This window comes from Anabrus simplex, chromosome 10, assembly GCF_040414725.1.
Source record: "Anabrus simplex isolate iqAnaSimp1 chromosome 10, ASM4041472v1, whole genome shotgun sequence".
NCBI classification, from domain to species: Eukaryota; Metazoa; Arthropoda; class Insecta; order Orthoptera; family Tettigoniidae; genus Anabrus; species Anabrus simplex.
This window is the reverse complement of record NC_090274.1, coordinates 82,723,977-82,739,395: the sequence shown is the minus strand read 5'-3', so window position 1 is coordinate 82,739,395 and position 15,419 is coordinate 82,723,977. Positions and strand designations below refer to the sequence as shown.

At 41.1% G+C, this 15,419-nt stretch overlaps 1 protein-coding gene across 1 annotated transcript in view; it reads right to left on the bottom strand.

Annotated features, from left to right (window-relative positions):
- Nucleotides 1–9,322: 9,322 nt before the first annotated feature.
- The window catches only part of LOC137502339 (uncharacterized), a 57,046-nt gene continuing 50,949 nt past the window's right edge, over nucleotides 9,323–15,419 (bottom strand). Inside the window, exons 4-5 of the mRNA XM_068229343.1 lie at nucleotides 11,686–11,768; nucleotides 9,323–9,494 (exon numbers count right to left, since the gene is read on the bottom strand). Coding sequence (XP_068085444.1) covers nucleotides 9,323–9,494; nucleotides 11,686–11,768 — 255 coding nt within the window. The remainder of the gene's footprint in view (nucleotides 9,495–11,685; nucleotides 11,769–15,419) is intronic.

Genomic DNA, 15,419 nt, shown 5'->3' with positions numbered 1-15,419 from the left:
TAGCTTTAATTGGGTACGGAACCCAAGCCTTTCTGCAGTTGTGTCTGGATAAAAATGACAGAGGCTTAACGAGATTTCAAGGTTTGAAATGGAGAGAGGAGAAAAAAGGAGATTGGAAGACAACTGACAACACTGCAGTATGCAGATTCGCCCGTTTGCCGTTTGGACATACATGCAGCTCTTTCCTTTTATCAGCTACATTACGTGAATTGGCTTCCAGATTTTGTGACAAGTATTCCTTGGCTACAAAACTGCTAGATCAAGGGACCTGCATGGATAATTTCACAGCCAGTACAGAAGACGAAAATGAAATCATTGCTGTGTACTACGAGATAACAGGGCTTCTCCGAGAGATACAAATGCCGATGTCAAAGTGGGCGACCTTTTCAATACTGTTAAAGGATATATGGAGAGCCGAAGTGCGCGAGGAAACGAGAGATACACGAGTTTTGGGCGTTAACTGGAACATGCACACGGACTGTCTTCTTTTCGACCCTAACGACATCATTGGAACGCTACCAGAAGAGCCGGCAACGAAGAGACAGGTACTACAAGCTACAGCAAGATTCTACGATCCGCTTGGTCTCCTGTCGCCAATATCGATTACAGGTAAAATCCTGTTCCAGGATATTTGGTGTAGAGGGATAGCATGGGACGATCTCCTACCCACAGACCTAGCAAGAAGGTGGCAACTCTGGGCTTCCAGCCTCATTCACTTGTCAGCCATTCAAATCCCTCGATGGATAGGATCTTCTTCTACAACGCCAGAGAACTATAAAGTGCATGTATTCTGTGACGCTTCGGAGAGGGCTTATGGTGCCGTACTTTATCTCAGAGTATTGGAGAGTGATACAGTCTCGGTACACTTGGTTTGCAGCAAGAACAGACTGTCACCTATCAAGCGAGTGACCCTCCCTAGACTTGAACACATTTCAGCTCTAGTGCGTATACGACTCCTCAAGTATTTGTCAGTCTACATGATATGATATCACGAAGGCGACGCTATGGAGTGATTCTTTTTTTTTTTGCTATTTGTTTTACGTCGCACGGACACAGATAGGTCTTATGGCGACGATGGGACGGTAGAGGGCTGGAAGTAGGAAGGAAGCGGCCGTGGCCTTAATTAGGTACAGCCCCAGCATTTGCCTGGTGTGAAAATGGGAAACCACGGAAAACCATCTTCAGGGCTGCCGACAGTGGGGTTCGAACCCACTATCTCCCGAATACTGGATACTGGCCGCACTTAAGCGACTGCAGCTATCGAGCTCGGTGGAGTGATTCTATGGTGACACTAGGCTGGATTCACAACAACCCAAATAGATGGAAACAATTCGTCTCCAATCGTGTCACGGAAATAAAGCAGAGCTCCAATCCTGCACAATGGCGACATTGTCCAGGTGAAGACAATAAAGCAGATATACTATCACGGGTGATGTAAGCGAAAGAGTTGCAGACCTCACGATGGTGGAATGCATCAGAATGGCTTGCCAACGATCCTAACTCCTGGCCTCAACACTCGGTGTCTAACACCACCCCACACCCAGAAGCACGAAAGAACGGCCAAGTATTAACAGTTGGCACATGGGAAAGTCCCATAGATGCCAGTCGATTCAGCTCTTATGGGGAGATGATTCGGATCATGGGTTGTATTCTACGGTTTATGAAGAATGTTCGAACCACGGAGAAACACAAAGGTGAATTAACTTCTACGGAGCTGGAGACTGCAAAACTGCGTTGAATTTACATTGTACAACTGGGAAGCTTTGGTGCAGAACACGCATGTCTACGAGATAAAAGGAATCTCCCATCTAAGTCCAAAATTGCACGCTACAATCCCTTCCTTGAGGGAGATCTCATCAGAATGGGGGGACGCCTGGATCATGCAGACCTGACATCTCAAGAGAAGCATCCACTCCCCCTCGATGGATCCCATCATTCACAAAATTGTTGATCAAGCAGACGCATATTCATCTACAGCATCTGGTAGTAAGAATTGTGCTGTGCGAAGTACGCTCGCAGTACTGGATCTTAGAGGCACGCCAGTCCATTAAGAAAGTCATTCACGCTTGCCTCCCTTGCAAAATCGCCAAGAACCACCGAGGAGACGAAATAGAAGCGCCCCTACCTATGGATCGCATACAAGCCACTAAATCTTTCACGGTCACAGGGGTGGACTTCGCCGGTCCACTGTATGTCAGGGTGGGGAGCATGTTACAGAAATCATATATTGTACTGTTCACTTGCGCCACTACAATGGCTTTGCACCTGGAATTAACATCGAACATGAGTACTGAAAAATTCATCATGTCGTTCAGACGCTTCTCCACCAGACACGGATTACCTCACACCATCTACTCGGACAATGCGAAGACCTTTCAAGCGGCGAGCAGAGAACTGGCAGAACTTTCTCGGATCTTCACGGACCCACGTACGAGCCAGCATTTCGCCCACAACGGTGTATCCTGGAAGTTTATTGTTCCACGGGCGGCTTGGTGGGGAGGCTGGTGGGAACTAATGGTGGGCACAACAAAACGATGCTTGAGAAAAGTGTTGGGCACGTCTCAAGTGGACGAGGAAACTCTGAGAACAATACTGGCAGAAATAGAAACCGCCATCAGCAGCAGACCAATTACACAAGGCGGTCACAATGTACTGACACCAAACCACTTCATAAACGGGGGACTATTAACATTACCCAACGGTCCAGAACCTAGCGTCTACACAGATCTGAGAAAAGAAGCAAGACTAAGGGCAAAGATTCAAGACGACTTATGGAAGAGGTGGAAGGAGTACCTTCTCGCCCTAAGAAGTTTCCACGAGGTGCGGCAACCAGACGGAAGATCGACGAAGTGCCGGAAGGGGGATATCGTCCTGCGTCCACGTCACGTATAGCAACGAGCTCGCATCACTGGAGTGGGACATGGCCGTGACGGGAAGGCGAGGACTCCCGTCCTCCGACTCAGCGATGGAATGGAGATTACCCGACCGGTACAGCTGGTCGTACCATTGGAGATCGACCTGGGTGGGGAGGATGTGCAGGATTAACGATGCCTTTATTTTCTCTGTGGGTGAATTCTTTGTATCTTCTTTGACGTCACTATGTTTTTCTCTTGGTACGAAGTGAAGTACAATAAAGAAAACTTGTTTACATATACGACATTAAAAGTATGCTAAGGTTACCGTCGCACGGGCTGTAACGGCTAACCATGCTAGTACCCCCATTCTTGTATCCCATCATTGAATTATGCCTGGATGAAGTAGGAAATAAGCCACTGCACTTGAGAGAAGGCTTGTAGGCATCTGAGAGGCGGGGAAAAAAGATGGAGTGGAGAAAAGTCATGGGAAAAGAGGTGTGGTTACTAACTGATGTAGAACAGAAACCGAAGAACAGCTCATGGTGTTGACAGTGTCATATCAACAAAATTTGACGGTTCAGTCTCCGAGGTGCAAAAGTTTGAAAATCGCTTGATGTAACTCGTCCGCATTGGGGAGAGAAGGAAATTCTATTTTTTCAGCACAACGCTCCACAAACTGACGTGCGCACGGAAACCAAAGATGCGTTCTGCCGATCTGAATGGACGTGTCGGACGGAGGAAAGAAGAACAAACAGTCCATGGCGTTCATGGACATGGAGAAAAGGACAACGATGCCCAACAAATTCGCGATTATGCAGAAACTGATCATCGGAAACACACGGTGCAAAAAGATTGATATTCATCTACTCAGTACTACAGTGGCTCCCATCCAATTCGCATTGACTACATCCTTGTGAGAGGGTGAAATCTCGAAGATGTTCTAGAGATAACAGTTGTCCCTTATTAAATCCTTGCGATGCATAACCGACCAGTCATCTAAGCTGCGGATAAAGTCACCAAGAGCCCAATACCTCACAGCAAATAGACAAATTGGCATCAAATGGTGGCCCCTGAAGAAGGAGACTACCGTTGTTGCAAAAGTTACAGAGCCACAAATCACCAGTTGAAGTGAGCCGGACTAAACTGAAAGACGCCGTTCGCTCTATTCTGGAACAATTAAGTCAGGGCGACGACAACGAAGGATTAACAATGACATATGGCTAAGGAATGAAGATGTTAAATATGCAGTACGGTTGAAGAAGCAGCTGTACCACGAGTTTCATGCTCGTTGGAATGCCTACAAGGCAGCCACTAGTAAAATGAAGGAGGACTTTGCCGTAACAAAATCAAACCGGTAGACAGGTCTATATGTGAAACTTGACATTCGCGAATTTTAGCGGAATTTTTAACGGCTAGTTCAATCGAGCAATCGCAAAATGGCAGAAGTCCGACGTTTTTACGGCATCAATGAGGAAACAGACGATTTGCTACTGGACTGGTGAGAAGCGCGAGTACACTGGCGGAACTATTTTGACTAAATTTCAATCATGGAATTTCCGTATCTACCAATCCTAATCACCTCCGCTGTTGAAGGTCCAATGTAGGAAAATGACGTCACTAAAGTCCAGGCTATGCTGAAGGAAATGAAACCAGGGAAAGCCATCTGTCCCGATTATCTTCCGGCAAAGTTTTGTTTCTCTCAATGGGGGGATGCAGCAGTGTGGCTAAAGCAAGCTTTTCAACCAGATCATCAAAGAAGGTCAAAAACAAACAGACTGGCGACGGAGTACCCATTCAGAAATAAGGGAAGCCCTGCTGATTTTTCTAATCACGGCCCGATCATACTTATGAGCCATGCAATGAGAGACTTAGAACAAATCTTCGACAAAAGGATTAGCGATTTAGCCAAACATACAACAAGCCAAGCTGGATTTGTGTAAAATTGTGGCGCAGTAGGAGAAACCCATGCTGCCGGACTGTTATTAGAGAAACACTGTGAAAAAAATAAGAGGCTTCATCACAAATTTCTGGACCCTTAGAAGGCCTTCCATCGGGTTCTTCATGACCTAATCAGTCAGCCCTACAAGCACATGGCATTCCAGAGCACCTTGCTGAGAGGGTACAATTGCTCTACAAAGAACAAATGAGTTGTGTTCAAGCTGCCGCAGGAGCGTCCGATGACTTCCGCATAACTGTAGGAGTCCATCAAGGCCCCGGCTTATCACCACTGCTACTCATTCTTGTGATGGACACAATTACCACAAACCTGCGCAGTCCAGTACCATGGACAATTCTCTAAGCAAATGATATCATTTTGGCTGAAGAGAATTAGCTTGACCTGCAGCGTCAAACAGAAGACTGGAACAATGGACTAGCGCAATAAGCCCCGCGGCTCAACAAGAACAAGACCGAATATATTGCATTACATCGTCGAGAAGTTGGAACCATGCATGTTGACGTCGAAGATATAGCACGAGTAGGGAAATTTAAGTATATTGGCTCCACAATCTATGATGATGGCCGACTTACTGATGAAGTCAACTTAAGGATATACAACGCCTGACTGAAGTGGAGAATGACAACAGGCGCCCTTCCGAACTTTGGACGAAGGGCCATCTCTAAACTAAGTTCTACCGAACTGATATCTGTCCTATCGTTATCTATCCTGTCGTTTTCTACGGCAACGAATGCTGCCCAGCTCTAGAGGTAGAACGCCAACTAAGCATCATGGATACGAAGTTGCTTAGGTGGAAGGCTGGCATAATTAGACTAGATCACATTTCAAATGATGTTATTAGAAAACGTTTTGGCATTGCACCGATCCAGAAAAAAATTGGGGAAAGGCGTGTGAGTTGGTTTGGGCAAGTGTTGTGTGCAGAGGACGATATATTGGGAAAGCCAGAGTATACACAGAAAGTCGGTGAAAAGAGGCGCGAGGGACGAACCAGACAGCATAGACTGATAAAGTGCACAACGGCCTGAAAGTTGGAAGACTACATGCAGACATGGCCCGAGACCGAACTAACTGGAGTCAATGAACCACAACACCGGACCCCGCCACCAGAAGCAGACTGATGAATATTCTTTTACAAAATGGAATGCAATGGATATTTTACACATCCTAACATTCAAATTAGTTTATTGTATGTTCAAATTTACTCCCCTAAAGCCTATGTCCGATATCTATAAAAACTTATTTTCACAAAATAGTGTCTGAATGGCTGAACGCTTCTGGATTTCGTGTTTAAGTGACTCCTATAAATGCATTGTGAAGAAAAATTTATAACTCAAAAAAATAAAAAATGGGTATATCTGTGTTAAATAGGAAGGACAGTTTGAATATCCGGTGAAATTCTGTGAGTACCTGCAAGAGGGGAGTCCGTCAGTGTATTCTAGCCTGAATAGAATTTTGCAATTCATATTTCTGCTTACATACGTCATAGACAGCAAACGATCATGTTAATCAGTTTGTTATTTTCACTCCGCTCACGCCTATAAATATGAAGACCATGGAGGAGTGGCACAAAGTGGTCAGCTCAGGGCCATGTGACACTCAATGCTCTAAAGCTGGAAGGAAACCTCATAACTAAGTGGTTAGTTCAGGACCATGTGTCTCTACACAAACGGAAGTAAGCCTCATCACTATTTAGCTCAGGACGATGTGTGTCTCCACAAATGGAAGGTAATCTCATCACTAATTGGTAAGCTCAGAAATACGTGTATTTCCACAAGTCAGCAATTAGGAAATTTTATGAATCTTAAAATCAATACCAAACTGGCATGGCAAATATTTTAGACATTTTAAAGGAAGTCATTTAAGTTGCGGCATGATATTTGTAGACTGCTGAAATGAGAGTGAGGAAACAATAGCGCCTGAGGTGAGATATAAAACAAAGTGGGAAGTAACAGATAAGATCCGGTCGACTGTATCCTTCAGAAGCATCTAAAATCTATGATGTAAAATGGACTAAGCTACGTAGACAATGGACTGTCCTCTGACATATATGCCAAGGAAAAAGAAGACACATAAAATGCATGTCGCTTTGCTGATCCGAGAGTGCCTCTGCACAAAATATGTTTAGAAAGTAGAAAGCTAATTTAGACTCCATCAAAAATAGAAATATGATTTTGTGTGTGAAAAGGATTCATAAGCAACATTTTTACTGGTGGTCATAATACAAGATTGTTCTCTAACGTAGCCTATTGTGTCCTGTTATGAATTACAAAGAAACTGCAGGATTTAAACCTTGAAGAATAGACTATTTGGGCGATCTTCAGTTGTGTACATGGTTCTACTCTGACTAATAAGAGAGTGTGAGCTGGTACTGGGTAGTTCTGAGGACCGATATGAATATTTCTTGCCACTATTGTGAAAGTACAGTAGGAACAAGTCAGTGCATCACATAAGAGTCGAGAAGGCTCTAACCACTCACTAAATCAAATAAACCATTCAGAATTCGTAGTTTCCATCACAAATCTGGTTTGAAGTCAAACCTTGGGCTATGACTAGCCATTGCATGACCTGCATTAAATGTTTTAAAACAAGACTTTTTGAGGTCAGTGACAATAATTACAATTTTTAAAGAATATTATATCACTACGTTATTTACCTATTATTATTATTACTATTAATATTATTATTACTATTATTATTATTATTATTAGCATAGGGCAACAAGTTAGATACATATATACAAATATATAGTATTTACAAATATACACAGACAAGAAACATGTTTTAAAGCAGGATGTCCAGTTGGGTGATCTACTGTATGGCTTCCTCTGTTGGTTCCAAAAAGTCACTCGGGCTACCTGTGTAGGAACGTCGTGTACATTCACTTACAATATGGGGATCATCTGCCGAGATGCACAGTCGCACTCTGGTGATGAGATATATTTCCACTTATAAAGGGCATCCCTGCATCGTCCATGGGTTGTTCTCACCCGATTCAGAGTGGTCCAAATCTTACGTGGTAGATGATGTTCACCAGGAATATGTTCACCAGAAAAGATGTTGTGTAAGGAACTGTCTGTGGCAAATTTCCAACGACTTCTCCATTCTTCTAAAGGGTGAAAATTCCCATCAGCCAATGCGACAGCATCATGCAAAGATGGATGTCGTAACTTGAACCTTGTTACCTTGAGAATAGGAATATCATCCAAAACATTCAGTTGAGGGTTCATTTCTATCTTCTTGAACTCTTGAATGGGAGCATTTGATCTTCTTAAATCATGCGGCATTATACCTGACAGAATTGGGAGCCAATAAAGGGGTGTGGACTGGACAGTATCAGATATTAACCGCACGCTAGCATTCAGTTGAGTATCAATTAGTCTTGTATATGGGCTATCCAGCCAAACTGGTGCACAGTACTCAGCACACGAGAAAACCAGTCCCAAAGCAGATCATAAAGTCTTTGCTGATGAACCCCAACTCAAGCCATATAATTTTTGAAGGATAATATTACGTGTTTTGAGCTTTTTGGACAGATTCATAAGATGTTGTTTGTAAGATAGTGTGCGATCAAGTGTAATCCCCAAATATTTGGGATAGCTGCTGTGCCGAATTTCTTGGTGACAAAAACGTATGTAAAGTTTAATGCCAGCTTGGCGGTTATTCAGGTGAAAACATGACACTTCTGTTTTGTTAGAGTTAGGACACAGTTGCCATTTCTTGAAGTACGTTTAAAAGTGAAATCAGGTCTCTTTGTAGCACTTCTTCTGTCACACTAAGGTCTCGATGTTGAGTGGCTAGTGTTATGATATTAAGCATAACAAAATGTTTGTGATGATGTTTCTGGGAGATCGGAGATATACAAATTGAACAGTAGGGGTGACAGTACCGATCCTTGAGGTAATCCATTTTTGAGCTTCCTTTCTCTACTCATACTATTTCCCATACACACTTGAAATCTTCTGTCATTGAGCATATTGATTATAACCTGCTCGATGGTCCTACAGGGTACAATTCGGAGAAGCTTGTAAATTAATCCTTCCCTCCAGACTGCGTCAAATGCTGCTGTAAGATCAATGAATACAGCTGAGTTCTTGAGTTGTTTCTGGAAACCTCCTTCCATGTGGAATGTCAGTGAAGCACTTGATCGCAGCAGCTGCGATTGGGCCTGAATCCGGCTTGATCAACTGGAATATGCTGGAAAATAGTTGCGCTGATTCCGTTGTCGATTAGCCTCCCTAAAAGCGCAACTGCTTGGGTCATTGGCAGGCTTACCTGGTTTCAAGATGGAAATCACTTCCATTCGTTTGAATACTGCAGAGAGTTGTCAGTTATATAGGAGGTCGGTACAAAACCTTGCCAGCCAACTTCTAGCATTCTTCCCTAGATGAATGCGAAATTCTGGATAAATGCCATCAAAATCTGGAGCTGTACTTGGTTTAACGTCTTTGAGAGCAGCAGTGATGTCTTGCACCGTAAGCGGTAGTGAATACCTTGGTGTGCGTGGTGTTCTTTATTTCAGAGTTTGGAGCTGGCACCGTATGTGTTTGGTATGTTTCTTATCTGATGGAGCTTGGGAAGTTGTGACGAGGTGAGATGCTACTTCATCCGGAATAACTCCAGGCTCTTGCTTCACCAAAGGTGTCCTTCCGCCAAGTTTTCTGAGGACTCCCTGAGTTCTTCTACTGGAATGAGTTAAGTCGATATTCTCCACTGTTTCAGTTCACCGTTCTCTCCGGGTAGTATCCATGCTGGAAAGAAGTTCATCAGCTATGTCTTCATCACCAGTCTGCAGATATTCGTTATAGAGCGCATCAGACTCAACATTCCAACCAGGGATGTATTCTCCAGTCATACTCTTCTTAGCCGCCATCATAACTGCACCTACGAAACGCTAGTAATTGTTGAGCTTGGGAGCAATCCACCGAACGCATATATCCAGTTCAGTGGTGAATGATGACCAATTTGCTTTTCTGGAGTTCCACCGAGCATATGGTATTGACCGTACAACAGGAATTTTGATGCCAATGTCCACTACAATGGGGCGATGTTGACTGTGGGGAAAAGGTCTTAACACTTTACGACTGGTATGTAAGGACTGTCCTCCCTCATTGCAGCTAACAAAACACAGGCCAAGATAGGAATCCCTATTCCATGCAGCTGATTGGAAAGTACCAAGATCTTTTGGGTCAAACATCAGATGGAAATTGTTCATTTCTATCCATTCTATTAGTTTCGTTCCACATTCACTGTTATTCGAGTACTTCCATAGTTCGTGATGGCTGTTGAAGTCGCCTATATAAACTGCAGGTTGTTGAGCAGTAGGTAGAACGGTACTTGGCCACTGTGCGTTTGGGGGTTTATAAATGTTAAAAATATTAACATCTGCCACTCGCACAGCAACACAATGGATGTCTTCGTCTTCGTTTTGAAAGAGCAGTGAGGCATCTTGGATATTACTGCGAACATAAGTAGCTATACCATGTGCACTGTGATATGTTGCACCAAGACTGTGTAACCATTAATGTGGCCCCTTTTCAGAAACTCTTCTTCATTGGCTGTATGGGTTTCCTGTATAGCTACAACATCTATCTTATTATCCAGGATAACTTTGGATAGGTAGTCACATTTTGTTCTGCTGATGCTTCCTACATAAAGCTGGAAGACACGGATGAAAGGTCCAATGTTTCTTGTCTAGTAGCTCTGAGAAGAGCTATTTCCATCAAATACTTTTGTCATTGCTGGGAGATTTTTAAAAAGATATGTCCAGCAGCAACAATTATTGCTTTCTTAGTACCACTCGGGGGTCACGTGTAGGGCACTTTGAAGTTAAACCTACGGACGTGAAGCAATAATCTACCCCCTATTTATCTACTTTTACGAGATAATAAATTCACTTACTTAAAGAATTCTGAATTTTTTTAGGCAACCTGCACAAATTTAAAACTCCACTTGTAGCTGTCCATTTTATTAGTTTATACTAACCGTGTAAGTATGTTTGCAATCAACACACTACACGCACCTGAGTGACAATGAACACTAAAATAAATCAGCAAGTGTGACCACAACACTGGAACGAACATAAATTCAATACCACAAAATTTTATATGCTTTCAACAATAAAGACGTTTTTTTGAAAACAATGATATCGAAGATGTAGTATTACTGATGTGAACGTTTCATTTCTACAACACACTGTCTGCTTTGGCGTCCACAAATGGAGAAATCTAACTTAACACACAAGATAACAGAAATAATAATAATAAAAAAGGAATCTAACCAAATAATTTAAAAATGACATTCTCTGAGTCATCACATTATTGAACTCAGCCATCATTATATTGATTAATGAAACTGATTATGTTAGTTAGACATAATTTTATTGTTTATAATGTACATAAAGATTAAGAATTTTAAATTTGTAAATTTAATTTATAATCTAACATCACTTTTTTCTGTGTGTCACTGTTGGCATGAACATATAAGATAACTTACTCAGAATATCTGGAGGCAATAGTTCCAGATGGCATTTCAGATGATAATGTGATGAACAAATGATGCAGAGACAGCGAAAGAAAGAACATTTTTTCCATACTTGCTTAAAGGTATTGTAAACAAATATACTTCAAGATATCTAGCTTCAACAGAGATTCTTTTTGTGGATATATATTGAATAAAACTACGAGTACATGATGAATATTTTAGATAATTTTAACCAATAGAATTTTAAGATATTTGCGTTTAAATGTAACCTTGTAAAGAAAGGATTAAACTGATGAAAAAGGCCAGTTTTTGGTGATAAACCAACCACTACTGAACACAGCTGTGAATAAGTACAAGATATTCCATATTGTATAGGATTTGTGGTGTACGTACTTTGTTTCTTCTTTGATGTACGGCAAGAGCTGATCATCAGTTTGTTCCTCTATGAATATTTCCTCCTTAGTATCTTCGGAAGGCTGTCAGTAAGAAATAAGAAAGCAAAATAAAGAAGTAAGGGAATACAAATATATAGGCCTAAACAAGCAACAGCTGAAAAAATAAATTCCATAGTGGAAAAATAAGAGCATAATTAATTTATCTCCCATTTAAAAAATATATACGGTAATGGAAAGGATCAATCAAATCAAAATCACTTCAAATGCAAGAGACGTGTCTACCTTGGTGGCAAATGGTACACAAAAATACATTATTATCAAGCACTAAATTTTAAAAGAAGAACGAAGAAAACAATTTCAAAAATACAGTATTACACAATTTATGCATTTTTTTTCTATTAAGCACACAGCTCAACCTTAATAAATGTATATAATTTACAAAATTTCACTCACAATATCTTCTGTATTACAAACATAATCAACTCATATACAACTTGTGCAACTACTTCAAATAATACTATACAACTTCTATTAGATTAAAATTTACATTGCATTTATTTATTTCATTTTTTATCGCTTTTTGGAACCTAACTTGCATAATAACCTGCTGCATTTTAACCCGAGTCCCTATTGCCACTGCTTTTCAGACAACTGATAAGAGAGATAAGAACATGAAAAGCAACACACTGTTGGATAGCAGTAGACATGGTAGCATAAAAAATGAGGAACATTTGTAAATGTGTAAATTTAAAATCACCTACATATTTGTGAATATTCAGCAGAGTATATGTACACATACATGTGTGGTTGAAGGCACTTCCGTGTATGTGTACATGTACAATTTATGGAAAATAAATAAATAATAATAATAATAATAATAATAATAATAATAATAATAATAATAATAATAATAAACTCTATCTCCAAATCATAACCCAATACCATTCCTTGCTTCTGTTTCTCTTTCTGTTGACCCCTAACTCCACAATGACTTGCTAATTTCTTCATCCTCTTATATTCACATTCGCCTGTTCCCATCTTTCTACACATGACTTGACCTGTCACTTCTTTGTTCATTTCCATGTTCCTATACACTTTCTTTCCAAAAACACTTCACTGTAATGTAAAATAATCCCACAGTATTCCACCACTTTCCCAACAAGTGGACAATGCTTAAATCATAAGCATAGAAATATCCATCATCAATCTCTGTATATCACATTAAGACCAAAATACATAAATCAGTCAATGTCCCAATCAATGAATGAATCAATCAAACAACAGCATTTAGGTCTGTTGGTTGTTTATGTAGAAAAAGAGTGTGGAAATATATGAAACAACTCCCCCTGGAGAAGACGGAATAGTGGCAGAAATGTTGAAACAAGCTGGTGAGCTAACATTCAGGCACATACACAAAGTAATCCTGGACGTATGGGCTAAGGAAAGGCTCCCAGATGATTGGACATCAGCTGTTATCCATCCAATCCACAAGAAGGGAAGCAAAACAGATCCCAGCAACTATAGAGGAATATCACTCCTTTCAGTATCGTATAAAGTCTTTTCCAAGATTCTGGAACAGCACATAACAAGACAACTGGATAAAGAATTAGGAGAATATCAAGCAGGGTTCAGAACTGCAAGGTCTTGTGCTGAACAGATACAAAATCTGAAGACCATCCTTCAATATAGCAAGAAAAGATGCCGACAGTGGGTAGCTATCTTTGTCGACTTCCAGAAGGCATACGACTCCGTGGATAGGATCACACTCTTCAACACCTTAAGAGAACTGGGACTAAACGAAAAAATTAATAGGTTGGTGCAAGCCACCCTGCACAACACCACTTCCAAAGTTAAGTTTAGAGGTCAATTATCAGAGAGCTTCACAATCAAAACAGGGGTGAGGCAAGGAGATGGTATCTCATGCATATTATTTAACTGTGTCCTGGAAAAGATCATAAGAGAATGGACCAGGTCATTACCTGAGAACACCGGATTAAAAATGGGGTTTAAATCAGACAACCTGAGGATTCCATGCCTGGCCTTTGCTGATGACCTTACTTTATTAGCAAACGACATGCATGAGGCCACTATGCAGCTTCAAACACTGCACTCTATTGCAGCTAAAGCGGGCGTCATGATCAACATTGGAAAGACCGAGTTTATGACCAACATCAAAGATGCCCCTACAACAATGGGAGTCAGTGATACAAAACACATCAAGAGAGCTAAAAATGTGAAGTACCTCGGAGAGTGGGTATCGGAGGACCTAAGTGAAACGATGGCTCTTGAACAAAGGAGAATCAAATTAGACAAGGCCTACCATGCCTGCAGAAAACTGTATGCCTCAAAGCATTTATCAAAGAATGTAAAACTGAGACACTATAATGCAGTAGTCAGACCATCAGTCCTCTATGCAGCAGAATGCCTATCCCTAACTAAAAAAAACCCACTGAGAGCCCTGGAAGTGCAAGAACGGAAATTCCTGAGAAGAATAATAGGGCCAAGGATCCTACCAGATGGAAGGTGATGGTACAAACCCAACAATGAGCTCTACCAGCATCAAGAAAACCTCCTAGATGCCATCAGGAGAAAACGTCTGACTTTCTATGGACACCTATACAGAATGGATCCTAATAGATTATCCCATAAGATCCTCAAGGTTGCTAACAAAGGCAAAGCTACTGGATTCCCCTGGACCAAACAAGTGGACAAAGATCTTGCAGAGCTTAATATTAATCAAGCCGCCATTACTGACAGAAATGCATACCGTTTAATGGTCAAAACTAAACCTTTCCTAACATCCCTTACATCAGCTAGCCACAAAGGAGCCGGGAATTGGTCAGAGGAGCGCAGGAAAGAATTCAGCAAGAAAATGAAGGAATACTGGGCCAACAGGAAGGCTCAAGAGGCCACTAAGAACACAATCCAGTATGCTAAAAGGGGCAGACGAAGACAAAAACACAGCTAGAACACAAGCACCGTGGTCCACAGATGGCCTAAACGCAAAGAGAGAGAAACAACTCCCATGGTAAATTATTTCAATCACTAAATCATCTTCCTATAAGTGAACATTTGGCAAAAAATTTCTCCCCATGAATTCCAACTTATCTTCATGTTGTGACTTTACACACAGTTAAAGAACATGACTTAAATGTATTCATCAACTAATGTCATTCCAAGCCCATCTCTCCAATGACATCTCAGAATATACTGCTTAATCAAACAGATTGTCTCCTTTCTCCAAGTCTTCCCAGCTGAAACTTTGCAACATCTCTGTAACACAACTCTTTTGTTAGAAATCACCCACAAGAAATGGAGCTATTTCTGTGGATTATTTCCTGTTTTCTGCTCAAGTAATACTCATACTCTCATTGCTGTTTTACTGGAGATGTACATGCCCTCTCCTTTACAACCCCTAAATAACCTCATAATCATATTATGAGACCTGTAAATTTTATTTTCAATATGTTTATATGATTACGACAATGAAGATATACACTTATTATGAATAACTAAGTACTTACAGAGATCGCCATGAAGAACTTTCATCCCATCAACACAATAATTAAACCAGAGAGGACTCTTTCATTTTGTGAAACACAGAACCTGACTTTTCACCACGTTTACCAATGCCCATCTTACAATATTGTCAAGGTCTTCTTGCAGTTACTCACATTCCTGAAACTTATTTATTACACAGAGCCTCATCACTTTTTTCAGTTCATTATTCAT